Raw genomic sequence first — 27,182 nt, forward strand, 5'->3', positions numbered from 1 at the left:
CCATAGGGTCATTCTCGGAAGAGCCATGAACTCCAGGCTGAGGAATCTGGACTCTGTACTGCAGTGGCAGGGCACCAAGGAAGGCCTTCAGTCAGGGGAGTATACAGAATATTTAGGAACACGATAAGGGAGCCACAAGTAAGACGGACTGGAGGAGAAGCCCAGAGGCAAAGGAGGAGAAGACGGAGGCGACACCAGGAAGGTGAGTGAAATGGAGGAAGGGGAACGATTCTGGGAGGAGACCTTGGTGACCGACTTGGGATGGCAGAAGAGGAAGAGTTCAGAGTCAAGGGCAAGTGAAGGCTTGAGGCGCCCTTTACAAGGCCTGCCTCGGGGTCATGTAGACAACACAGGCTTCCCCCGCTCTCATCTATCCTCTTGATTTCAGAAGAAAACGTGGTACAGAAGAGTCTTTGCCTGCAAATGAAGGTCATGGTGAGCCTGTAGCTGCTAAACAATGCCTGAGAAAGTCTCAGGGACCCAGAGCAAGATGATTATGCTGTTGGGTGGGCAGCAGGCATAATCTCTGGGTTGTGATGGGGTACAGGGGAGACCTGCATTAATTCTGCCAAAGAGCACAACAGGGGAGAGGCTGAGCTGTGTCTCCCTGGCAAGCAGCACAGGCAGAAGCTTCCCAAGGCAACAAGCAGCTCTGTCACTTCACAGAGCAGCTTTCTGTACGGCTTCCTGAAGGGGGTGGGGGGTGCGGCTCTAGAAGGCGCATGCATAAGGTCCTTGATTTGGGCTCAGTGACAAACTGAGCCCCTTAGTTTTTCAGGAGAGTAGGAGTCACATCAAACTTCTTGATGAAGCATTCCCAAGGCCCCATGTCCCAAGTAAAACCTCATCATAATGTATAACACAATCTGTAATGATGTTATACAACTTCCAGAGGACCGGATGGCCTGGATGCATCCAGAGAACGGCCAGGACAGAAGCAGTGTGAGGACAAGTCATCTGAGGAGAGGGAGGAGGAACTGGGGTACCTGGCAAGGAAACAAGAAGGTTTGAGGGCGGCGGGAGGATATAAGTGCAGCTTCCAATATCTGAACAACTGTGACGCAGGACACCGCAGGACCCAGAAGCTAGAACCAGAACTGAGGAGGTGGAGGTCATGGATTTCAGCTGGAAATGGGGAAGCAGTTCCCACGGCTTCACAAAGCAACTGCAGACGGCCGAGGTGGGCTCCCCTGGAGTTTCCAAGCAAAAGCTGGAAGACCACTTTTAGAGAGCACGGAAGTGACTACTCAGAGGGCAGCTGAATGACTCGGCAACTCAGATTTCTTCCGATTTCTTGATTTGAGAATTTGCTGGGAATCATCCCATTACTCTGCAAGTCATAACAGAAAAACCTAACGATCCTCCAACTGGGACAGCAGTAAAGGGAAGAAGTGCTTTGAGCCTTAATAGTGAAAAGGAAAACTCATGCTTTCTTCCAGGAGTCCCCTCTGCCAAGTCACTTTCCTTTATAGACAAAATTTTTTTCTGGAGTTCGGGGGGAAAGTAAGATAGTGCTGTAATATTGGGTTGTTGAAAAAGTCATGACACATTTTTGTAATGAAAATCATAGAAAAAATATGTCATGACTTTTCCGACAACCCCATAATTTGGATTGAAACAAGAGGAAATGAAAAATAACTGCTAATTAACACCAAAACAAAAATCCAGCTTGCCTGTATTCTAAATACAATCCCATCAAGACTTAGGAGATGTAGCTCCAGCTGACTGCCCTCATTTATCAACTCTAACACCTCCATAAGGTATTTCAGCTCTCAAAATTTTTGTTTCCTCACCTGGAAAACTGAATCAAATAGTGGGCTGGATCAAATATTTAGTTGCTAAAAATCAACAGAACGTTTGGTGTTGGCAACAATTTTTTGGATTTGACACCAAAAACAAAGGCAGCAAAAGCAAAAATAAAGACACAGGATTCCATTAAACTAAGAAGCTTCTGCACGTCAAAGGAAACCATTAACAAAATGAAAAGGCAACCTATGGAATGGGAGAAAATATTTACTCCCATTATAGAAAAGGACCTATAGACATTTCTCTGAAGAAGACATACAAATGGCCAACAAGTACATGCAAATGCTCAACATCATTAAGCATTAGGAAAATGCAACTCAAAACCACAATGAGATATCACCTCATACCCGTCAGAATGGCTATTATAAAGAAGACAAGAGGTAAGTGTTGGTGAGGATGTGGAGAAAAGGGAATCCTTGTGCACTGTTGGGAATGTAAACTGGTGCATTCACTATGGAAAACAGTATGGAGGGTCCTCAAGAAATGAAAAATAGAGTTACCATATGACCCAGCAATCCCACTTCTGGGTATATATACCCAAAGGACATAAATCAGTACCTCAAAGAGAACATGCACTCCATGCTCAAAGCAGCATTATTCACACAGCCAAGTATGGAAACAACCTAAGTTGTCTGTTGAGAGACGAATGAATGAAGAAAATGTATCTCTCTCCCTGGAATATTATTCAGCCTTAAAAAAATAAGGAGGGCCGGCCGAGTGGTGCGTTGGTTAAGAGCTGGCTTGGGACACCAGAGGACTCCCGTTCGGATCCCACATATGAGGGCCAGTGACACTGCCCTCTACAGCTAAGATGCTGAACAACAGCTCAACCTGGAGCTGGGCTGCCATGAGTCGCCGGCAACGGCATAGGCTGCAGCCCCTGCTGCAGTGGGTTGCCATGGGCTACCATGTGTAGCCAGCAGCCAGCATGAGTGGCCAGCAGCCAGTGTGAGCAGCCATCCAGAAGCCAGTGACTTGATCTGCCTCGCCCGTGAAGAGCGCAATGATGGTGCCAACTTGGGCCAGTGAAGCAACGTCCTCCACAACTAGACTGAAGAACAAAAGGACAGCAACTTGTCTGTTCCCCTTCCCCCAATTCCCCAATAAAAATCTTAAAAAAAAAAAAAAAAAGGAAATCCTGTCATTTGTGACAACATAGATAAGTCTGGAGGATATTTTGCTAAGTGAAATAAGCCAGACAGAGAAAGACAAATACTGCATGGCATCACTTATATGTGGAATCTTTAAAAAACAATACAAAACAAAACAAAAAACAAGACAGTCAAACTCATAGAACCAGGGACCAGGTCACGGGGGACACACAGTGAGAGATTGGTAAAAGGGTACAAACCTTCAGTTATAAGATGAGTAAAGTCTGAGGATTTAATGTATAACATGATAACACTATTTCATAAGTGAAATTTGCTAAGAGAGTAGAACTTAAATGTTCTCACAATAAAAAGGTAAGTACGTGAGACGATGGATGTGTCACAACTAGATGGGGGGATCCTGTCACAATGTATACATATACCAAACCATCATGCATACACTTTAAATATCTTACAGTTTTATTTTACCTCAATAAAGCTGGAAAAAGTCAACAGTTGGCTTTATTTATATAAAAATAAATTCTGTAAGAAACAAAGATTTAAACCTGAAAAATGAAACCATAAAAGTACTAGAAGAAAAAAGAAAATGAATTTTTGTAGAGTAGGGAAGGTCTTTTTAACTAGGACACAAAATCCAGAAGTCATTAAAGACTAATAGACTCAATTATATAAACATTTTTAATTTCTGCATGTTAAAAAAATGTTATATGTCTATACGTCAATTAAACCAAATGCCATAAACAAAGCCAAAAGACAATTCATATCACAGATAAACGGCTAATTTCTTCAAACATAAAGAGCTTCTACAAATGCAAAGAGATTGACTCATCAATAAAAAAAGAAAAAGGAAAGTTACAAGCAGAACCCACAAAATGGTGTTTTCTAAATACATAAAAAGATGCCAACCTCACTCATAATAAAAAGATGCCCACTTTAAAACTATACCAAGGGCGGGCCGAGTGGCACATTGGTTAGGAGCTGGCTTGGGATGCCAGAGGGCCCCGGTTCGGATCCCACATATCAGGGCCAGTGACACTGCCCTCTGCAGCTAAGATGCTGAACAACAGCTCAACCTGGAGCTGGGCTGCCATGAGTCGCCAGCAACAGCATAGGCTGCAGCCCCTGCTGCAGTGGGTTACCATGGGCTACTGTGTGTAGCCAGCAGCCAGCGTGAGCGGCCAGCAGCCACAGTGGGCGGCCATCCAGAGGCCGGCGACTGATCTGCCTCACCCAGGAAGAGCGCAATGATGGTGCCAACTTGGGCCAGTGAAGCAACGTCCTCCACAACTAGACTGAAGAACAAAAGGACAGCAACTTGTCTGTTCCCCTTCCCCCAATTCCCTAGCGCTGTTCCCATCCCCCAAATCCCCAATAAAAATCTTTAAAAAAAAACCCAAAAAACAAAAAACTATACAAAGATAGGGCTGGCCGAGTGGCCCATTGTTGGCTCGGGATGCCAGCTCTGAGCAGCAGAGCCCTGGTTTGGATCCCACATGAGGGCCAGTGATGCTGCGCCCTCTACAGCTAAGATGGTGAACAATAGCTCGACCTGAAGGTGGGCTACCATGACTCACCAGCGACGGCGATGGCTGCAGTGAAGCTGCAGTGGGCAGCTGTAAGCTACTGTGAGTGGCTGACAGCCGGTATGAGCTGCTGTGAGCCGCCGTGAGCAGCCGTCCAATGGCCGGTGAGCAACTGCCTCACCTGGGAAGAGTGCAATTGTAATACCAACATGGGCCAGTGAAGCGCCGTCCTCCACAACTAGACTGAAGAACAAAAAAACAGCAACTTGTCTGTTCCCCTTCCCCGATTCCCCAACGCTGTTCCCCTCCCCCAATTCCCCAATAAAATCTTTAAAAAAAACCCAAAAAACTGTACCAAGATAACATTACCAATCTGTTAACCAAAGAGGTTACAAAGCTGACCACCCCCAGGCTGCTGAGGTGTAGAGAAGTAGGCTCTCTTTATAGTCTGTGGGTGTGAGAGTAACATGCACAAACCCTTTAACACAGCTGTTTACCTTCTAGAAATTTATCTTAAAGTAACTTTGAATAAGGATATGCACTGCAGCATTACTTTTAATGAGTAAAAACTTATTAACATCCAAACTATCCACCTAGGGGAATTTTTTCAAATAAATGACAGTATATCCATACTATGAAATACTGTGAAGATTAAAAACAAACAAAAAAAACCACAACAAAAAACATTTCAGGAAGTTAGGACGATTTAAAAAAAAATTAAATGAAAAACGCAAGGTTCAGAGCATTATGTATAATAATATGGCACCATTTATCTTAGAAAGAAAAACACTTGACATATCTGAAATGCTTTAATATTTCTGGAAGGGTACTCAAAAAAACTGGGAGAGGAACTAGGCGTCTTGGGGAGAGACTTAAATAAAAAACAACCCAGGGTATAAAAATTCTATTTCTAGGGCTGGCTCTGCTTAGATTTCTTCTGTACAGTTAGAAATGGAGGTTGTTGAAGACAAACATTTCCTCCAAGATCACAGCTCATGACCTTGGGGTTTGGCGATCCCTGCCCTTGAAGTGCACGCCTCTGCCACTACACCCCAAGTTCTCTCCTGTCCAGTGGGCCAGCACAGGGCTCAGCCAAGCCCTGAAGCTAAACTTCTCTGGGATCATCCACCTTCTGGGGGCCCGTGAGGGACGCTTTTCCCCCAGCAGCAGAACCCAGGACTGCACACCCACTGCATAACAGATACCAGGCACTCCCGCAGGTTTGGGGGGAGGTTCTGCCCAAAATAACTAACTCCAAAGTGGAATACTGACATAAACCACACCATCTCAAATGAGTTTACAATGGTTTCTTGGTTATTTGAATCAGGACAGGCAAGAACAGACTGTCAGACAAATTTGTCATTTGTAGGCCCCTAGTGAGCTTAGGCAGTTTCCCACCTGTCCGGACAGATGAACAGAACGCCCTGGGTTATGGACAGGTGGACCCTGTGGCGCTGGAGACCCACTGGGTCATCAGGGCTCAAGAGCAAGACAGAGCAGGAAGCCTGGGCAGGGTTGCTCAGCATCTTGCCCTGCCCGGAGTCCCCAGACCACAAGCTTTCTTCTTACCGCTGGCTGCTCAGCTGGTGGCATCAGAAGGGAACATCCATGGGGAAGAAAGCAGGACAAAAGGAAGTAAAGGAACCCTAGGCAGGGGGGGTGCAGCCTTCCATGAAAAGACGGCTGAGATCAGAGATCGCATCTTTGAGGGGGCTGGCACAACAGCGGGGGCCGGAAAAGAGCTGTGTCGTCGCCGAGCGTCATAGGTCCCAAAGGAAGCCCAAGCGAGGTCCAGATTAACTGCTTCCTAGAGTCTAATATAAGAAGCTTGTCCCTCACTATATGGCCAGGTAATTATTGGCCACATCAGCACATCTCTGAACAAATTAAGTTTCTCTGGGGCCTATTTATTTTAAGGAGGAAAGAAAAGAAACATAGTTGTCTTATGAGCACATAATGAAGCCAGCTTGTGATGCTGTACTTCCCCAGAGCTCCATGTGAGCCAGAGAGGGTGGGGACGAAAGCAGCTCGCAGTAGGCCACCTGGGCAGATTTCCTGGGAAGGAGTATGGACCAGAGCCCATCACAGTGCAGGGCATCTCGACTTCAGCCAGATCTGGGCAACTTCCCTAACTAGGCATGGCTGACTGAGATATTCCCCCCACCCCAGCTGGTCACCCCAGATATCATGTAATTTACCATCTGAAATGACACAGCACCTACACACACACACTCCCTCTCACACATGTGCACGTATGCACAAAATGACTCTCTCCATACCTAGGTCTAAGAGGCCTCCTCTGCATTGGCCTCCCTAAGCGCATGGTGGGTCAGAGGATGTCTGAAACCCCCAGCATCTCTCTCTCTCTCTCTCTCTATGGGGACAATCACATGTTTTGAACCTGGGGGCTTAAGGGGAAGCATTTTAGACTGACCAGGCCGTCAGCCCTTAAGATGCCTTTCGGGCACCAGCACCACCGGGTGTTTGGGGTGCTGATATCCCGCCCCTCTGCCCCGACTCCGTGAACACCTCGTTGGCTGTGCTCTTCTCACAGGATCTCCCATTTTCCAGATTCCTGGCCATCTTTCAGTCTAAATAATTTTGAATTCCTTTCCCTTTGGCTTATAATCCTGGTTTTTAGATTTTATTTCTGCGTTGATTATGTGATGAACCCATAAAAACGTATTTCCTAAGATAATGACCTAGAACTCAACGCCCCCACCAGAAGCCACTTACGGACACTGACTCAGGACAACGACAAGGACAAAGATCAAGTCTGAGAAATTCTTAGAAATTCAGGTTTCATTCTAGTTCAATTGCCTAAAAAATATATGTAAGAGTGCGTGCATATGTATGCACATATGCATGTAGGCATGTATATTTAAAAAGCCACCCAAAACAGCTTAACAGAAAAAAAAGTCGGGGTGGGAAAATACAAGATGCAAAAAGAAGCCAGTAGCAATAGTGGCAAAAGATAAAGAGAAAGGGCCGGCCAGGTGGCACAGTTGGTTAGAGCACGAGCTCTGAGCAACAGGGTCGCCGGTTTGATTCCCACATGAACCAGTGAGCTGTGCCCGAGCTGAGCTGCCAACAGGTGACAGGATGGCTCAGCTGGTGAGAGCACGTGCTCCTAACAACAAGCTTGATGGCTGGACTCCCACATGGAATGGTGGACTACGCTCCCCGCAACTAGATTGAAAACGGAGACTGGACTTGGAGCTGAGCTGCACCCTCCGCAACTAAGACTGAAGGACAAGAACTTGACTTGGAGCTGATGGGTCCAGGAAAAACACAATGTTCCCGTCCCCAATTCTCCAACACTGTTCCCTTCCCCAATTCCCCAATAAAATCTTAAAAGAAAGAGAAAGGAAGTTAAAAGTAGAAGTTAAGTAATAAGGTGTATTTGTAAGACAGTGTAAGTGTAGGATTGAATTTTAAGTTTCTCTTACAGGAGAAATTAATTACAGAGAAAGTGGCTCAATAGCTGCGCTCAGACCCTGCCCCACCCTGCAGACCTGCTCTCACCCCTTCCTCACTGGGGCTCCCTGGGGGGCTCCCTGGCCGCCCCATCTGACTGCAGCCCCCACTTCCCAATACTCCATCCCTCTTCTCAGCTTTATTTTTCCCTTATCACCAACTAGCATAGTAGGAATTTTACTGATTGTCCTCCTTTATTTCTCTTTCCTCCACTAGCCTCCTGGAGGCAGAGGATTTGGTCTGGTTTGTTAAGTGCACATCCCCAGGCCTTAAAACAGTGCCTAGAACAGAGCAGGTACTCAAGACATTGAATGAATGAACAATTATTATAACAAAAATATACTTCAATTTGATAGTATTGCTGATTATGTGAAAATACGTCTACTTGTTTCTTAAACACAATTGCTTGGAATAAGATAAACTACTATTTCCTAAATTATATAAAATCACTCAGTCTGTACAATACTAATGCCATTACCAGAAAATAAAAAGATACAAAACCAGAACCAAATTATATAAAGAATGTCCCAGAAAATGCTTCTGTGATTCTCCTCATCTGTATGCACTAGAACAAAGATCCAATTCTTCTCATATACCCACCTACATTCACTGTCACCCAAGCTTTTGGTCTGCTGTTAAAAAAATGTAAGTACACAAAAATGGAGAACAGGGAAATTCTAGTCTGGCTAGCAAATTTCACAATTTGTTTGATGGTGCCGGTCTTGACGCAGCTAAATGAAAGCAGACTGTTTATGAAAGGACGGGGGCAGACAGTGTGGGTGGTGGCATGTGGGGGAGGAGGTGAGTTAACACAGAGGCTTGGTAAAATACTCTGCAGAATACATAAACAGGTAAAACGCTCAAAAGAGAAAATAAAAGAAAAATTCTTCTGGTGGAGAAGGCTGAGAAGGGATGGCCATTTAACAAACCTCTCCTTGATGCCACTGGTAAAAATAAGAATGAAAAATAAAAATAAATGAGAACAGGAAGAATCAAGTCAAAAGACAGGGAAGGGCATAGATGAAAAGAGGAGAAAGAGCAAAGGGGGGAGAAAAGAGGTGGGGGAAAGAAAAGTAGCAGGAGGAGTAAAATGACAGGAAAAGTAGCCAAGAGGAAATCTGGAGAGCAAGCAGAGAAAAGCATGAAAATGAGGAAAGAAAAGATAAAAGTCAGGCTCCCAGGCTCTGGTGATGAGAAGTGAAGTGGCAGCCGCAGGGAGGGCACCCTTCCAGGCCAGGTCCCAAAGGCCCCACCCTGCCAGCAAGCTGTCCAGTTAGAGGCATGTCATTAAGAGATCATCAAGGGAGGCTGGGGATGGGGGGTGGGGTGCGGGGAAACACACCCGTCTCCTCATCCCTAGTTAGCTGCAGAGCCAGGCCTCGCTCCAGCTTATTCATAACATCATGATGTTTCTCCTGTTAGTATCAAGGCCATGGAAATAAATGCCTACACACACACACACACACACACACACACACACATCTATATCTACATATATCTATATATTTATCTCTCTCTCAATATATAAATATATATATATATATATATATATATATATATTTTAATATTTAAATCCAGGCTAATACAAATCACTTGGATTTATCAGACAGACAGGCCAGAATTGTTTATTTAGGACTGCCTATAAAATAAGTGAGATTATTTTTAAAATACGAAAAAAACCCCACAAAAAACCCTCAATCTTAACAGACCACTTAAAACCAAGGGAAATTTAGAGGTTCTAAGAGAAAAGTTGCAACTCCAGTGTCCACTGGAAGCAACTTACACAGACACTGGAGGCTCTAATTTGTCCCCAGAGGCAGGGGTGTCACATTCTTGTTGAGAGCGGACAGCTTTGCTCAGCAAAAAGGACTACTCAGGCACGCTTGTTTACATAACAAAGAACAAGGCGGACTGCAGAACATGGTGTGGAGAGTTCAGCCACTGGCAACTTGAACTCCCAGCCCAAGTCTCTCGTTTCACCTCCAAGTCTTTCTTCTTGCACACCCAACCCTGAAGGGTTAACAGCAGCCAAAGCCTCTGGGGAGGTGAGCCAATCAGCTTTTCTCCTGATGACATCATGCCTCCCACTGGACAGCTTGCTGGAAAGGGCAAGGCGTCTGGGACCTGGCCTGGAAGGGTGCCTGCCCTCCCTGCTACTGCCACTTCACTTCTCAGGGACTGACTTGAGAGCCAAGGGTCCCTCGGAGGAAACCAGGACACCCCACCACCACCCGCCCCAAATCCCTGACCAGAAATTATTCTCAGCTTGTACAAAAGGCATAGGAAGCACACCCCTGCCCTTCACTCACTTTCCACTTGTTTAATATTTATGAAAGCTGATTACAAAACACAGATTTATCACTTCGGCCTTCAGCCAAGTTCTAAATGACTCAAATGTTTATGCTAAGTAGACAAGCAGCCTTCTGTGGTTTTCCCTTTCAGAAATTTCAATCCCATTCAAAGGCAGGTAGGTATATGAGAGACCTATCTGACCCCATAGACTTTTTATATGTTCAAACCGCAATTGGACCAGAACGTTATTTTTGTTCTTCTCATGAGGTATTTATTTCGGACATTAACTGCTTCTGCTGCTGTGTGTGATGCTGTGGGTGCCTCAGACATGCAGGGAAAGAGGATGGAAACCCCTCTAGGAGGCTGAGGCTCGGGAGCACCCACTGAAATACTGACCACACTGCCAACCTGCTGGGAAGGAGGACAAGTTTCTTCCCTGGAATTGGAAGTGGGAAAGGCTTCCAATTAAATGATGAATTACTCCTGCTTCCCAGCACCCTGAGTATCTACAGCTTTGGGTTCACCTGCAAATGAAGATTAATTTACAATTTACATGCAAGAGCCATGTTTACTGCTCCAGCACACAGCCATCTAGCTTGCTTACTTAGAGTTGATGAAAACAGTGCTAAAAATGTCTGTAGCACTCAGGGTCCCCGCAGGAAAAGGACGGCACACTCAAACTGGGCAACTAAAGGAGCTTAATACCGGGATTACTTGTGTAGGTTTGGGTAGCATAGGGGGAGAGTAGCAGGGACAAGAGCCAGTCACAGCCGGGAGCCCCTGGCTGGAGGGTTCCAGGGGGGGACCGGGTACCAGACCCCAGAGCACAGCGATTGGGAGAGGGTCCCTCACAGGAGAGGTGGTCTTCTGCAGGGGGACACAGTCAAGCCAAGGTTTCCTGGGCCCACTGCTTCAGTCCACACAGGTCAGCCTCCAGAGGCACATCGCAGGTAGAGAAGGGAGGGCATGCACCTGAAGGGCAGGTGCAAAATGCTCTGCACAGTACTCAACAATGGGAGGCTGGTTTAAACAACAAGAAACTAAACTTATGATATAGCCGTACAATAGCATACTATGCCTCTTAGAATGAAGACCTGAATCCAGGTCTTACTGGCATTGCCATGGCAACGTATCCCAATAGGCAGCCATTAGGTAAAAAAAGCCAACTATAAATCAGTCTATATTAGTATTAGACCCCAAATTTGGACACACGCTAAATGTTAACAGAGGGTAACTATGTGTAGAGAGATGCAGGTGATTTCACTGCTCCTTATCTATATATTTGTAAAGTTTTATTTATGTGCAGCTTCTCCGTGTAAACTCTCATGCCCCAGGGCTCATTAAGACAACAAAGAGTGCTTTGACTTGACTTGAAAACAGAAAGAACCCACTGAAGCTTGGATTTAGATCTCCTCTCAGGCTGAGCTCCTTTAAGAGCAAACTCTATTATTTCTTGTTACCACAGACATGAGAGAAAACAGAGTGAGTGCTAGTGTCACTAATGGAGGCTGTACTTAACCAGGCCAACTCTCAGATGTCGTCTTGTCCAGAGTACTTCAGCAAGGGCTGCGTCCATCACCTGTAGGGAGCAGTCTGTTTGGCGACAGGGACCCCCCCTAATCTATCAGCTCTGTGTGTTCCCAGCAATAAGTCATCCAAGCATCAACCACACAACCAAGCATCAAGTCGCCACTGCTGCCCACTTGCAGTATCAGCCCTTACCCAGTTTTGCTTTCGGCAGTTTCGGTTACCTGCGGTCACCCAAAGTCCAAAAATTATGAAGTGAAAAATTCCAGAAACAAACAATTCACAAGTTTTAAATTGCACACTGTTCTGAATAGTGGGATGAAATCTCGCACCATCCCGTTCCATCCCGCCAAGGATGTGAATCAGCGCTTTGTCCAGCGTGTCCACGCTGTAGACACTACCTGCCCGTTAGTCACTTAGTAGCATCTCAGTTCTCAGATTGACTTTCATGGTATTGCAGTGCTTGCACTCTAGTAACCTTTACTTTATTTCATAAGGGTCCCAAAGCACAAGAGCAGCGCTGCTGACAATTTGGGTGTGCCAGAAGGAAGCTGTAAAGTGCTTCCTTTAAGTGAGGAGGGGTGAGTACAGTAAGATATTTTGAGGGATACCACTTCACGTAACTTTTATTGCAACATATTGTTATAGTTGTTCTACTTTCTTGTTACTTTTCTTGTTCATCTCTTACTGTGCCTAAACTTTATCATAGGTATGTATATATAGGAAAGAACATAGTGTATACAGGGGTCAGTACTATCATGGTTTCAGGCATCCATGGAGGAGGGGGCGGGTTTTGGAATGTACCCTCCACGGATAAGGGGGGGACTACTACTGTGTGTAGAATACATATGAAAAATAAACAGGAGAGGGCTGCAGACTGCTCTCTAACCTCTTCTCCTCCTTTCAGAGAGTTAGGAAGAAAGGCTCATTAATTTCTCAAAGAACAATGGGGGGCACCTGCCCTACTTTCCCAGGCTGGGCAGGCTCTTCCAGGTCAGGGGTGGGGCAGTTGTGCAGGAGGTCATAGGTTGAGGGGCTTTGAACTCCACAACTTCGAAGTCACTCTACTGCCACTGGACCATCCCTGAAAGCTTTGCCTTCCTTAAAGTCTGAAGACACTCTAGGCCTCATTTCTCATGCTCCACAGCTCCAGGCACGATAACCATCTGCCACGCGCACAATACTTTTTGAATACAGTAAAACCTTGGATTGTGAGTAACTTGGTTTGCGAGTGTTCCACAAGACGAGCAAATATTTCTAATACATTTTAATACGGTAAACGCCTGATGTCTTGCAATACGAGTAGTTTGTTTCCGGAATGAATTATGCTCGCAAACCAAGGTATTATTGGAATTGTGCTAGGCACTGAAGCACATCTAATTGGTAAAAACAACTCTGTAACACAGATTTGACTGCCTCTTTCACAAATAAGGGTGGTAACACCGAGGCTTCCTGAGGCCATCCACGCACCAAGGTGGAGCTGATGGGGCCTGGGCCTGGCCTTATGCACTGCCCGCCCTGCACCTCCTGGGAGTGGCCTGGCCAGCTCACATGCACAGCTCATCATGCGCTGGGATCACAGCTGCCTGGGCCCCCAGAGCCTTTCCCTGCCTCCCAGGCCTCCCAGCGAGAGCTGAGCTGGGCCCAGGCTCCTTCAGAGCAGCCTTCGCCACCACCTGGGGGAATGGGGAGTAGTGGGGATCTAATGATGACAAAGAAAAACATCTTGAAGCACTAGGTACACAAGACAGGGCAAAGCAGCCTTCAGGCACTGGTAGGGGGCAGCCATTAGCTAATGTGGTATTCTGGGCAAGTCTGCCAAGGCCCTGGGTTTAGGGCCAATCACTAGGGAAGCAGTTCTGAAGTTTCTCTTTAGATGAGATATCCACAAAAACCCAGTATACTATGACTCAAAAACAATGTTGAAGGGTTATACATAAAGGGCCTTGTTAATGTTTACTATGTAAGCAGGGCTCAAGCTTCTGAATTCTTTCCAACAAGACTTCAACTGCCTTTCTTTTTTTTTTTTTGTTCAAATTTAAAATGTAACAATGCTTCTGGGCCATACTACAGACTGGCCAGGACACGCAGACCTTGAACAGTCTCTGGGCTCACTATGCCCACCTGCAATCTATACCTGCAAGGAAACATCATCCTATGAACCCTCCTCTCGTTAAGATGCTAAGAGACAACTGGTCTATTAGCCCAAATAACCAACTTCAATTAAGCTGGGCTGTGCTTCGGTGATTTCACGTTTCTTCTGCAGGAGGAAATAAATAGTGGCGCCCATAAGACCGTCTAGCACATTGTCAGGGCACGGGTATACTGTGAAGCACCACCCCGTTGATCTCATGGGGAGAAGGTAAGCTCAGAAGATGGGGTCAAAATGCAGAGGTAATTCATGAGATTGGTCAAGCTGCTTTCCAGCCTACTGGAAGGGCTCTGAGATGGCACCTTGATATCAGATCAAATACTCACGTCTGGGCCTCATGTTCAAGGCTCACTATCTGGTCCCGGTCTCACTATCTATCGAATCCCATTTCTTATTCTCCCCTGTACCAACTCCACACTCTACAGCAACCCCATGACCTCAGCATTCCCAGCACCATGCCTTTGCGCATGCTCACCTCTCCTCCTGCCATGCCCTTTCTCCGCCCCACTAGCTTCAATCTGGCTTTAGGCCAACGCTCGGTTCTTTACTTCCATGTCACACCCCACTTCTCTGTGATCCTTCCTGAAGCCCCTTTCCACTCTCACGCCTCCTGTCTCCGCCCGTCCCATTCCCTCGGATGGTCTTCTCACTGTTCACCTGTCCTGCCATTTCAGAGCACACTGCTCTCACCTTCCTCTTAAACTGCCTTAGTCTATACTTGACTGTAAATGGGTAAAACTCTGTTTTGAAAAACAAAGGTAGGGCACACATTCCTACAAATGCACACACTCCTGTAAGTGACCTCTGAGGGGCCAGAGGCTCTCTCACTCAGGCTGATTTTCCTTAAGTGGCCTGGCACCTAGAACAGGCGCACCAAATCTCAGTTCTCTCAACAGTGAAAACCTCCTGTTACGCAGGATCCCTGACAAAACAGAGTCCCAAACCTCGTCTCATCTGGAGATAAGAATGCTGGAGGAACTGCCCCCACCCTGTTCCCACACTGGGATGGGATCAGCTTTGGTTTACATAACTTTGCAGCTGCAACCAGAATAGTGTTGGGTAGGGCATTTAATCTACAGACTGTTCTAATGGACATGCCAGCTGTACTGCTCCCCTCCTCTTGGAGAGCTAAATTCATCTCTTGAAAATGTTCCTGGGACACAGACCCAGGCCACTTCAAAGGCAGCTTCTTCTTAGCGAGAAGCCTGCAAGGGTAGCACCCGCACATTCCCGGGGTGTGTACCAGTCTTTGAGAAACATTCTTCTGCCCAGTAGACATGTCACAGTCACTGAAAAATATTCAGGACATAGTTCCAATGATTCTGTAACAGTGGTTATGAAAGGAACCTGGGCCTCAGACTCTGAATGTTTTCTCCTTACTGCTGTCTCTATTTCCTGAACCACCAAGCTAGCCCTCTGCCTCACCAACCTGGGAATGTGGGATGGGCAGGACACTTCTGCTGGGAGAGGCATCTGGTCTCCCAGGGGAACACAGAATAATTACAGGGGAGCGGGGACTAGGAAAGCCCCCTCTGATCCCCTTCCTGCAGGTCTCCCAAAGCCCAGCCCCTCTCTCCGCCCTCCTAGCTAACCCTGGACCTCGCCTCTTCCTCCTAGAGACCCATAGGAAGGACTCCAGCTCTTCTGAAGCGCCTTCAGGGTTGATGAGATCCAAATATTTCCTAACAGCATGTCATTTCGAGGACCTATCTCTCCCTCGTCCTGCTGTGCTGGGGCCTCCCCGCTCCAGTTTAACCACGAATGGATACGCTCTCTGCGATCCAGGCTGGGGATCCCCTGCCCTGGCTGTCTGGGGCTTGCCTCCCTCATGGCTGTCAGAATCACACTGGCCACAGTGAGAGGGAAGCAGGGGCAACCCCGGCCCCCATCCTGGTCCTGGGAGTCGCACACAGGGGAGCTGTGGGGGGCTGTGCCAGCCCAGCTCTGTGACGTAACGCAGCCTTACCTCATCCCACTCCGAGGCGAAGGAGGGTGACTTCTCCAGCCTCTTCTTCCCGATGCTGCAGTTGGACAAGGACTCGCTCCGGCTCCCCATCGCGTCCTCCGTGGGTGAGCAGGTCAGGAGATCAGAGTCAGACTTGGACAAGCTGCGGCTGAGTTTGAGTTCAGCTTTGGGCTTACTGGTGGGAGGGACTCGGCTTCTGGCCCCGCTCCGGTCTCCTTCTGCCTCGGCACCGCCAGGGTGTGGAGATGCTGTGTGAGTCAAAGTTTCGGGGTGCGATTGGCTGTTGGCGGTGGGCAGGCCTGCTGGGTGGCTTGCTGTCTTACTCGGGTCCAGGACACTGGGCGGGGAGCCTCTAGGAGCGTGCACACCCGTCTCTTCCAGCTGCATGCTGGCCTCGTGGCAGGCGCCCTGCGCGGGGGACCCTTCAGGATGGCTCTGGCCAGTGGCAGTGAGCAGCTGGAAAGGGTCCTGCCCCACTTCACACACCGGGGAGGAGCCGTGCAGGAGACCTGAGAACAGCTCGGGGACCTGCCCGTCCTGCCCCTCCGCAGAGTCCTGGCTCCGGCTGCTGCCGCTCCGCCTGTGGTCTGGGAGTGGACGGAGGAAGAGAAATAAAAAAATTAAACGTGGCAAAAATCAACAAAGTTCCAACGCAGCGAGCACACGGCAGAGCAGAGGAATTCAGAAACTAGAGGGAAAGAGAGAGAAGCTGGATGGGCTGGGGACAGAGAGGGCAGAGGGAGAGGAGAGAGAGAGAGAGAGAGAGAGAGAGAGAGAGAGAGAGAGAGAGAGAGAGAGGAAGGAAGAAAACAGTTTAGTATTGTTCTTAATGTTCAATTTGTACCCAAAGTCAGAGCATTTATGAAATTCCAAACACTGGCCTGATTAATGCTCGCTGGCAGCCTCCCCTGTTGTTAGATGGCTGTTAACGTTAACAACCAGACCTTGCTATATAAGGCGAGAAGTGCTAACTATATCCTACAGAGAGGACACGAGAGAGGAGAGAGTGAGTGAACAGGGAGTAAAAGTGAGGGAGGGAGAGAGCGAGAGGGAGAACTCGCGCCAGCCAGCAGGCATGAGCAGGGAGACTCACTCCTGGAACATCTGATACATTTCCATAAAGGCCAAAGTGTTATTTAGAGCCACCCGCCCTCCCTTCCTCTGGCAAGCAGCAACAGAGGGAAAAAAATGGAGGTCATGAGCTGCAACCTGCAACTTCTGGAATTCCTTAACTGAAAGTGCAAAACAAAATAGCAGAGAAATTAGCTTCCTTCCTCGGAGGGGGGCTCTGCACAGCTCCACGCCTCATCCTTCCTTCCTTCTGCAGGGAGCACAGGCTTTTCTGTTTTTCTGAGAATGTGCCCATCTCCCTCCTTCCAAAGCCTCCCAGCTGCTCCTATTTGTTTAAGTTGAACCTTGGTGGACCCACTGAAAACAAAATGGTCTAATCTGTCAGTGCCAAGAGGCATTTAGAGTTCTCCCAAGACCTCCCAACCATCCCAGAAATCTGACACTTCCAGCTCAGGAGGCCAACGACTACTGTACACTCACCCGAGATATCAAGTGCCTCTGCCCTGGAGCAGCATAAATAATTGACCAAATCAGAGTCCAACATCAGTCTCACACCGGGACACCCACAGGCTCGCCCGACACGAACTCGGAGCCTTTCGAAATTTGAACCCACATCAGCAGGGTCAATAACCCTGCATCCAGCACTAGCTCACAGTCCAAAGCTAAGATTCCACTTTATGTTCTCTGTAAGTGTAAGCTATGCTACACACACCAAACGATTCCCTAGTCTGCCCAAAGCTCCCAAGAACTGTTTGAGATCAGAGAATCTTAGGACCAAAAGGGTCGAGTTCAACTTTTTATAGGTGAGAAATTGCAGGCCCTCCTCAGGCCTTCAGTGGTCTGTCCACGGTGGTGTGTGGGGAAGGCTTTAACCTGGGGGTGTGAACACCTGGCTCTCCTGGCGGCGCTGCTCTCTCGCTGTGTGGCCTTGGCAGTGATCTCATCTTGCTTGGCCTCAGTATCTACAGTAAGTAGGTTGGACTGTGTGGTCCTTCAAAATCCCTTTGATGTTAGGATAGTGATGAGAAGCTGAGTCTCCACCACACTGCGACGGCAAACTTCTCCCCCTCAGGTGCTGCAGTCCCGCTGGGTACCCCTCCTGGGTGCCTGCATAGCACCTGCTCTCCCCCATCAGCTTGTCTGCAGCCTCAAGGCCCCTTCTTGAAGCTTAATTCCAAAACGAACCAGGGTAGTCAGATGCTTTATAAAGCCGAGGCACTAAAACAAGTCTCCACTCCTCATGCGTGATGATAGTGTCTCCCAACACTGTTCTTCCAAGACAAGATCCCAACAACCGGTTGTCACAAACAGCACGTCACCCTGAGGCCTGAACAGAGAGACATGGCTCCATTCACCCCACCCTTTCAAGAATGCTTCAGTCTCCACATCAGTTCGGTTTTTGGCAAGTCTGTGGAGGCTGCAGAGGGGGCAGCCAGTGAGCCCCATTTTCTGGCTCCGGTTATATATCTGCAGGAGCCCAGAAGTATGACCTTTGGCATCTCCGTCCTCTCCATTTGACTGTTCCGGGACTTTCACACCCCTAACTCACAAACCCTACACCCCAAAGGTCGGGTCCAGAGCACTGAACAACTTGAATCATCTCTCTAGGGAAGAAGCCATGCTGCATACATTAGAGGTCCATACAGCTTAACTCAGGCCCCAAGGAGCCATGACATTGGGGCCATGAAACCACCTATGGCCACTGGCAGCGTGAACACAACTGCCCTGTGGTGCTGCATGGTGGACCACAGAGAGGACAACATGTGACCATCCCATAGCACTTCCCAGGACAGGCTGATGGGGAGAGCCCACCAGGCTGCAACATTTGCCACCTCTAGAACTAAGTGTAATGGCCAACTTCCTAGAGATCCCGGCCATGTCCCTCTGATGGCATCTGAATACAAAAAAAAAGGACTCTGGTAACAGGAACACAGGCTTCTTTCCTTGGCATCAGCTTCCAGCTCCTTATTTAACAATTTTGGGTGTGGGGGTGTGTTGGGGGGGGATCCAACAACAAAAGAAAAGCACCACAGTTCGGAACTCGGAGCCCGCCTGGCTCACGCTGCCTGGGTGGATCTCAGAGCGCAGGCCACAGAGAATGCTCTGCCTACTGCTGGGGGAGCCCACAATGAAAGCCCTGTCTCACAGCCACCCATTCATGCACGCCATCAATGAAGAAAGGGAGACTGATGCCAAGAGCTCAATACCAGACAGATGCTGGGGGAAGGAAGTGGGCAGAAAGAAGGAATGGAAACTTATGGAAAAAGAAAATATGTGAAGAGGAAGAATTTCTGAGGGCCGTAATCCCATCAGAGAAACCCCAACCCACCGATACTTTATGGAGTACAGAAATCACAGAGGGGGATTCTCACCATGACATGGCTTTTGCAGGCAGTTCCATGGGAAAGACACCTTGGCATGGGAAAAGCTTGCTCTAAGAACCTCAGGATCTTAATGGGTTGGTGTTTTCTTTCCCACAAAAAAACTATACCCAAGGCGAACATAGATTCCCCAGCAAATCAACAGGTGGAAAACGATCTACTCAGCGGTCCCTTTCTTCTGTAAAGCCAGGATAGCACTAGGTCTCTTAGGGACAAGATGTTAGCATAATGTGCTGAACAACAGCCAGGTCTGAGCAAATTACTTAAACTCTCTGTGCCCAGTGTTCTCATCTATAATTGGGACTCTTAGTAGTACTTATTTCATAGGATCGTTGTGAGAATTAGATTACACATGTGAAGCATTCAGAGCCATGCCTGGCGCACGCTAGCTCTCAGCAGATGTTTACAATGGTTATCATTTTCCACATAGGATCCATTACAACATATTTGCTCACGGATGAGACCAACTCCTTCTCAGTTCCCCACAGGGATCATCAAAGACAATGTCCGTGACAAGTACCAACACCTGTTACCGTCATTACCCTTACCACTCTGGGCAACAGGAGGAGGGGACAAGGCCATACAGTGGAGAACCCAAGCCAGGCTCCAGGACGGGCAGTAAGCATGGGGAAAATGTCTGCCTTCAGGGGGCACCCAAGAGATAGAAAAATGAAGATGCTGTCCGCTCAATGGGCTTAACCAGCTACCAGAATAGCATATAAAGACTAGAATTCAAGGCAAAAACTAGTAGATGCTTTGAGAAAAGTATAATGCACAGTGAGCAGAAAGGGAAGTGTGTTGCCTGAATCAGAAGGGTTATCAGAGGAGGTAGCTTTTGGGCTGGGCACCGAAGGAGGAAGGCCTCGGCAGGCTTAAAGAGAAGCGGATATCCTTTAGAAAAAGCAGAGGCATGAACCTCCTGGACTCGCAGAAACGAGCCCCCGGGCCTGAGGCCCTCCTTCTGACTGGGAATCACTGTGCTCCCACCTTCGGAATTACCGCTTCCAACCCGTCCTCCCATACCGCCCTCAGCCCTCCTCACAACCTGCCCTTCCTGGAGAAGGGAGGAAGGAAGGGGACAGGGAGGGCTGTTTCCTCGCCCTCCGCATGCCTCAAGGCCAGCTGCTCTACAGCACAGGACATGCCGGCACGCTAATTCCCAGCCCCTGCAACGTTCCATCTTTATTCATTCTGGGCATTCATTTTCCTTTTACCCTGTGAGCTGTTGAAGCAAGGGGTCTTCTGTGCTGCATTTTAATGACCATGATGATCCATGGGGATCTCAAGGGCTTTTGAATAATAACATTTTAACATTTACACATTTTCAGTCACCCCTGCCTGTTTAAATTAGGGCTGAAAAATGCAGCTGATATGAGGACGTGCTAAGTCAAATCAATCCTCAGACCCAGAGGAGGAAGCTGGGGTAGTCCAATTTACTAGACTGCTCTGCTTTCTTTGTTCCATCAGGATTGGAAGCCTCCAGTGGCCTGGTCACTGTGGTGGGCGTCAGAAGCTGTGTGAACACCTAAGTACACGGCTGCTTTCAGAGGGTCGCCATGTTTTCCCCAGGAGGAAGGTACTGAATAGGTTATGCAGACATTGGCTGGAGATTGTGATCTGAGAAAGCAAATAGGCTGAGAGTCCCCTTTGGTCCATGACAACCAGGGAAATAGCAGAGGAGCTGGACTGGGCTACACGAGGCCCAGGCTGTATTCCCAGCACCGTGGCTTTTCCTCTCTGGGTCTTTCTCAGAAAAAGGACGGCTGGGCTGCATTCTCTAGGGCTTTGAGATTTAGTATGGTTTGAATCCACGATGAGACGACCTGAGTTTCCTTCCAGCTCTGTGACATTAAGAATGTGAATAGCAGCAGGGCTCTGGGTGAAATGATTTAACCTCATGGTTTTAAGAGGCTCTGGATTCAGCCAAACTAGGGCTTAAGGCTCAGCTCTAACACCTAACTTCTTCCTCACCCACTAAACAGGGATAAAAATAGCTCCTACCCAGAGGATCTGTCTTGAGATATTCAATGACCTAATCAGTGTAAATGAACTCAGCACGTGGCTGGCCCATAAGAAGCATTCAGAAAATGGAAGCTGCCATCATTATCATCAGTTTTCATTTACAACCATTTCCAAACCGCTCTTCCTGCTAACGCTGCACAGAGGCTGGTTTCCTTTCTCCCGACTCTGCAGCACCCACTGGGTACAGCCCAGCTTTGGGACTCAGGGGCTTCGTCCTGATTATCTTATGTCTCCCCCATTTCCTTAAACGCCTCCTGCAGACTCTGTTCACTGCCTGTGATTGGCCCCCTGGCCCCCCAAACTCCCCTATTCAATGTACCAGCTCTGCCTGGATCGGTTTCCAACGAGCCATGTTTGTGCCTCATTTAACAGCACACTTGCCGTCTCTGTTTCCCTTGATCTTCTGCCAGGTCCAACACTGGGTATTCACAACCATTTGCTCTCTCTTCTCCAGTTGCTGGAATGTTGAGCCCTGGTGAATACTCAAGAAACAACTGACTGAGTCCTGTTTAACTCAGCTGGTTTCCTGTAAGCTACAATGTTATCTGGTACTAGTTATTCTGTGCCAGACACTGTGCTATTTTCTTTCTTTTTTTTTTATAAATATTTTTTTAATTAGTTTCAGCTGTACAACACAGTGCAATAGTTATACTTTTCACCCCTCAAAGTGACAATCCCCCTCCCCCAAAGCCGCCGCCCCAATTTTCTTTTTTAATAGTCATAGCAATCATAAAGTAAAAATTTGTATCCCTATGTTACACATAGAATTTGAGGCTTACAGAGGTTACAGACCTCTTCAAGGTCACCAGCCAATAAGTGGTTGAGCAAGAATCCAAATGCAAGCCTGACTATCAGACCCAGCCATCCTTTTGTTCATGTCTTCAAAACTGTGGTATCATCATCAGGTCTATTCCTCATCTCTTCCACTCTTTTCAAACTGTCACCTTTCCCACAGCACCTATACTCTTGGAAGATAATCACACCAATGTCCTGAGAAGACTTACACCAGACAAGCTTCCTTAACTACTCTCAACACCATGTCAACGTTTGGGGATAATTTCATCTCTTCCCACCTGCTTCAGAGAAGTATCGCCCTGTCTACGATTTACCAATAGTCTTCTAATTGCCTAACCCTTTTTCTAGTCTTCAACCTTCTAGCTCTTTCTATATCACTTTGACACTGTTTGTTAGTTGTCCCAATACCCACTCTCCCCTTCTTCCTTGGTTGTGGGATTTTTTTTAGATTGGCTCACAGCCACCTAGAATAAAGGCAATATTTCCCGTCTTCTTTGTAGCTAGGTGTAGCCCATGACCAAGTTCTAGCCAATGGGTTATATGTGAAAGTGGTACGTGCAACTTTTGAGAACTGCCTTCAAAGTGCCCTTCTTCTCCCCTTTCTTCCTTCCTGTGCTGAGAGCTTGAACTTGAACCATGAAATGGCAGGAGGAGGCTACGTCCTTGACCATCATCAACTGCCACACTAGCCCTAGACTCGTTACTTCTGGAACTCTATCTTGTTAAACCAGTTATTTGGGGGTTTCCATCACATTCAACCTTGGCTTCAAAGACACTGCATTACCCTGATTACCCTCCTATGTTTCTTTCCCCTTGTGCCTCTAAATAGCAGTTCTATTCTTGACTTCTTCAATCTCTCTAGACTTTTCCTCTGCGACTGATTATCATTTATGTTAATCATCACCTCAATGTGGATGATTCATGAATCTGTTTTTCTAATCTTTACATCTCTCTTGAACATCAGACCCACATTTCCAAGTCTTTATGGAGTATCTTTACCTGGATAGTCTCCTGGCACCTGAGAACACCTCAAGTGTAACATATCCACGATTGAACTTAACATCTTCTCTCAAACATGTCCCTCCTTCAATCCCCTATTTCTTTTAGTTGCACAATATGTTCCCAGTTAACCAGGCTCAAAACCTCAGAATCACCCTCAATACCGTCTCCTCCTCATTCTTCCACATTTCATTGTAAGGTCCTCCTCAATACCTCTGCCATCCATACCCTCCTTCCTGTCACTTCCTACTGTCCCCCTAGTTTGGGCACTAATTTCCTTTAACAGATTCCTTATAGCCTCTCGACTCCAGGGTATTCCTGCCTCTAGTGTCTCCCAACTGCAATCCAAGATTCCATAACCATATGTACTTCTATCCCGTCACCTCATTCAGAAGCTTCAACAACACTGCACTGTCTCTGGAATAAAGACTGACATTTGAGATCCAATATTCTAAGACCAGTTCTTTGTTCCAGCCAAACTGGATTATTTAGCATTCTCCAAACATGTGCTCTATCATGTCCCATCATCTTACTGCTGTTTATGCCACTCCCTCTGCCTGGAATGCCCTCTTCTTCCTCCTAACTTATCTGTCAAGTAGAGTGCTTGATTTAGGGGTTCAGCTCAACTGCCATTTCTTTCATACAGCCATCCCCAATCTCTTACACTGGCGTAATATATCCCTCTTTTGATATGAGTTATTTTTATATCACTTTATGTGAATTTAACATATTCTGCCCCTTATTTTACATACATCTCATGTATACATATGTATATAAATGGCTGTCAATACATTTGGAAGAAAATAGAGATGTATAGTTCACAAGGCCTGGACTTGTTCTATAATGGAAAGAAAAATGAACTACTCCAACTCAGAAATATAAATTGATAGAGCAAGTCAGTTATATCGTGGGGCTTTGGGTAGGAACTCCTCTAATGCAAGAAGGTGAGAGAAGAGGAAGCTGCTGAAAATAAGACTTAATTATTAAACTGTCTCATTTATATTTTTTTGCTTTTAGGTAAAGCACCCAAACTTACTCCTTAGAACCTACCAGGAAGAGGTTTACCTGGACTTCCAGGTAAAGATGGTGGATTGAACACAGATTATCTATTTATTCTTCTTCCTGAAGTCTTATTAAACCAGTAATAGTAAAAGTGGGACAGGGCCGGCCGAGTGGCGCGATGGTTAAGAACTCGCTTGGGATGCCAGAGGTCCCCGGTTCGGATCCCACATATGAGGGCCAGTGACGCTGCCCTCCGCAGCTAAGATGCTGAACAACAGCTCGACCTGGAGCTGGGCTGCCGTGAGTCGCCGGCGACGGCGTGGGCTGCAGTCCCTGTGGCAGTGGATTGCCATGGGCTACCGTGTGTGGCCAGCAGCTACCATGTGTGGCCAGCAGCCAGCGTGAGCGGCCAGCAGCCGCAGTGAGCGGCCAGCAGCTGCAGTGAGCGGCCGTCCAGAAGCCGGCGACTGATCTGCCCCGCCAGAGAAGAGCGCAATGATGGTGCCAACTTGGGCCAGTGAAGCAACGTCCTCCACAACTAGATTGAAGAACAAAATGACAGCAACTTGTCTGTTCCCCTTTCCCCGATTCCCCAGCACTGTTCCCATCCCCCCAGTTCCCCAATAAAAATCTTAAAAAAAAAAAGTGGGACACACGTGATGGAGATACACGTGAGAATCCCAAGTTGACAAAGGGAAAAGCCAAGACTTACACTATAGAATTCCCCAAAGCCTCAGGAATTGGCAGCACTCTGGATGTGGGAGTAGGGGGAGAAGCTAAAATAACATTTTCCTCCCCCTCAAGAGGACTGAGGTCTTTATCCTCGTGCACAAACTTCACACAGATCTAAATGCACAGCTCTCAGGAATATTGACTTAACTGGATCTATAAAACCTCAGAAGTGTAGCTGCATGCCAGTGACTCCACATGGATCACTGTCTTCAGATAATCATTCACCACTGTCCGAAGCTAAGTGGACTCAAGCGCTATTAATGGATGCCGCAGAAAAGCACCACAGAGAGCAATGACTCTTAGAGCTCTTGGCTACTTTCCCTTTTGCTATCAAACCTGGAAAGTTGTCTGCTGTTTCTCTGAACAGTAGTATGTCAGAATGTCCAGTGGCAAGGAGTTAAACACTAAAGAGGAATAAATGAGTAGACCACACAAAACAGGAAATACCGTTCTCAGTGATGCTGGCCCTGTATAATGATTTCGGAAGATTTTTTTTTACATTTGAAACAAATAAAATAGAGGAAGACCTAGTTGGATAAAATCATCATAAAGCCATATGGGCCTAGTGCCTTTTTTGGGGGGGATGGATTTTCTACCTCATAAATCTTTTTTTTTTTTTTTTTTAAGATTTTTTAATTGGAGAATTGGGGGGTGGGAACAGCGCTGGGGAATTGGGGGAAGGGGAACAGACAAGTTGCTGTTGTTTTGTTCTTCAGTCTAATTGTGGAGGACGTCGCTTCACTGGCCCACATTGGCACCATCATTATGCTCTTCCCGGGTGAGGCAGATCAGTCGCCGGCTTCTGGACGGCCGCTCACTGCAGTTACTGGTCGCTCACGCTGGCTGCTGGCTACATACGGTAGCCCATGGCAACCCACTGCCACAGGGGCTGCAGCCTACGCTGTCGCTGGTGACTCACGGCAGCCCAGCTCCAGGTTGAGCTGTTGTTCAGCATCTTAGCTGTNCGGCAGCCCAGCTCCAGGTTGAGCTGTTGTTCAGCATCTTAGCTGTAGAGGGCAGTGTCACTGGCCCTCATATGTGGGATCCGAACCGGGGCTCTCAGACGTCCCAAGCCAGTTCTTAACCATTGCGCCACTCGGCTGGCCCTACCTCATAAATCTTCATGAAGTTTTCAACTTCTGTCAGTTTTTGTCACATCTACAGACACAAATGGATTTTCTCGGTGGGAAAATTCTTCACTGTGAAGGATTATCCCACATAGTGTAAAATGCTTAGCATTCCTGGTTACCAGAACTGAATGCCAGTAGAAACACCACCTCAGCTTGTCATTGTGGTGAACCAATTACTCTCTCAGACAATTCATCCCAAATGGGGTGGTAGCAACTCAACCAACCACATAAAATTTATTTCTATTTGGTTGCAAACGTCATGACGTATTTTTTCTATGATTTTCATTGTAAATGTGCGTCATGACTTTTCCGACAACCCAATATAAGTACTCTTATTATTAATTTTTAACATGTCTGAATTTGTAGTCATATATATTCTTCATATTATTCCAATATGTTTTTTTCTCTTTTCTTGATCAGATTTGTCAGAGGTCTTTAAAAAAAAAAATAAACAAGTTTGCATTATAATGATCAAGTCCACTGCTTTTTTTTGTTTTTTTACTTCTTTATTTCTGCTTTTAGTTTTGCTTTATTTAACTGAGGTGTAACATGTACACCATAAAGTACGTAAAGTATACTATCTGCTTTTATCTTTATTAATTCCTCTCTGCTACTTCCTTTTGGTTAAGTTTTAGTTTTTCTTGTTTTTTAACAAATGAATTTAAGGAAATAAACTTTCCTCTGGGTATCACTTTGGCCAAATATTATCAGCATTTATATGAAGTGTTTCTACTACCAATAATTTCTAAGTAGAAAAATAGGGGGGACAAAAGGCAACTCACAGACTAAATATATAACAGTAATCAAGAAGATAAGATGTAGGCCAGCCGAGTGGCGCGGTGGTTAAGAGCTGGCTTGGGGTGCCAGAGGTTCCCAGTTCGGATCCCACATATGAGGGCCAGTGACACTGCCCTCTACAGCTAAGATGCTGAACAACAGCTCAACCTGGAGCTGGGCTGCCATGAGTTGCTGGCAACGGCATAAGCTGCAGCCTCTGCTGCAGTGGGTTGCCATGGGCTACTCTGTGTAGCCAGCAGCCAGCGTGAGTGGCCAGCAGCCCCCATGAGCGGCCGTCCAGAAGTCGGTGACTGATCTGCCTCTCGCGGGAAGAGCGCAATGATGGTGCCAACTTGGGCCAGTGAAGCAACATCCTCCACAACTAGACTGAAGAACAAAAAGGACAGCAACTTGTCTGTTC

At 47.0% G+C, this 27,182-nt stretch overlaps 1 protein-coding gene across 2 annotated transcripts in view; it reads right to left on the minus strand.

Moving 5' to 3' along the window:
* The window catches only part of ANKS1A (ankyrin repeat and sterile alpha motif domain containing 1A), a 224,756-nt gene that overhangs the window by 75,783 nt on the left and 121,791 nt on the right, over positions 1-27,182 (minus strand). For both annotated transcript variants that reach the window (XM_019660889.1, XM_019660888.1), the window contains one exon: positions 15,853-16,439. In XM_019660889.1, the coding sequence (XP_019516434.1) occupies positions 15,853-16,439 (587 nt within the window). The remainder of the gene's footprint in view (positions 1-15,852; positions 16,440-27,182) is intronic.

This window comes from Hipposideros armiger, unplaced genomic scaffold (assembly GCF_001890085.2).
Source record: "Hipposideros armiger isolate ML-2016 unplaced genomic scaffold, ASM189008v1 scaffold_331, whole genome shotgun sequence".
Lineage (NCBI taxonomy): Eukaryota > Metazoa > Chordata > Mammalia > Chiroptera > Hipposideridae > Hipposideros > Hipposideros armiger.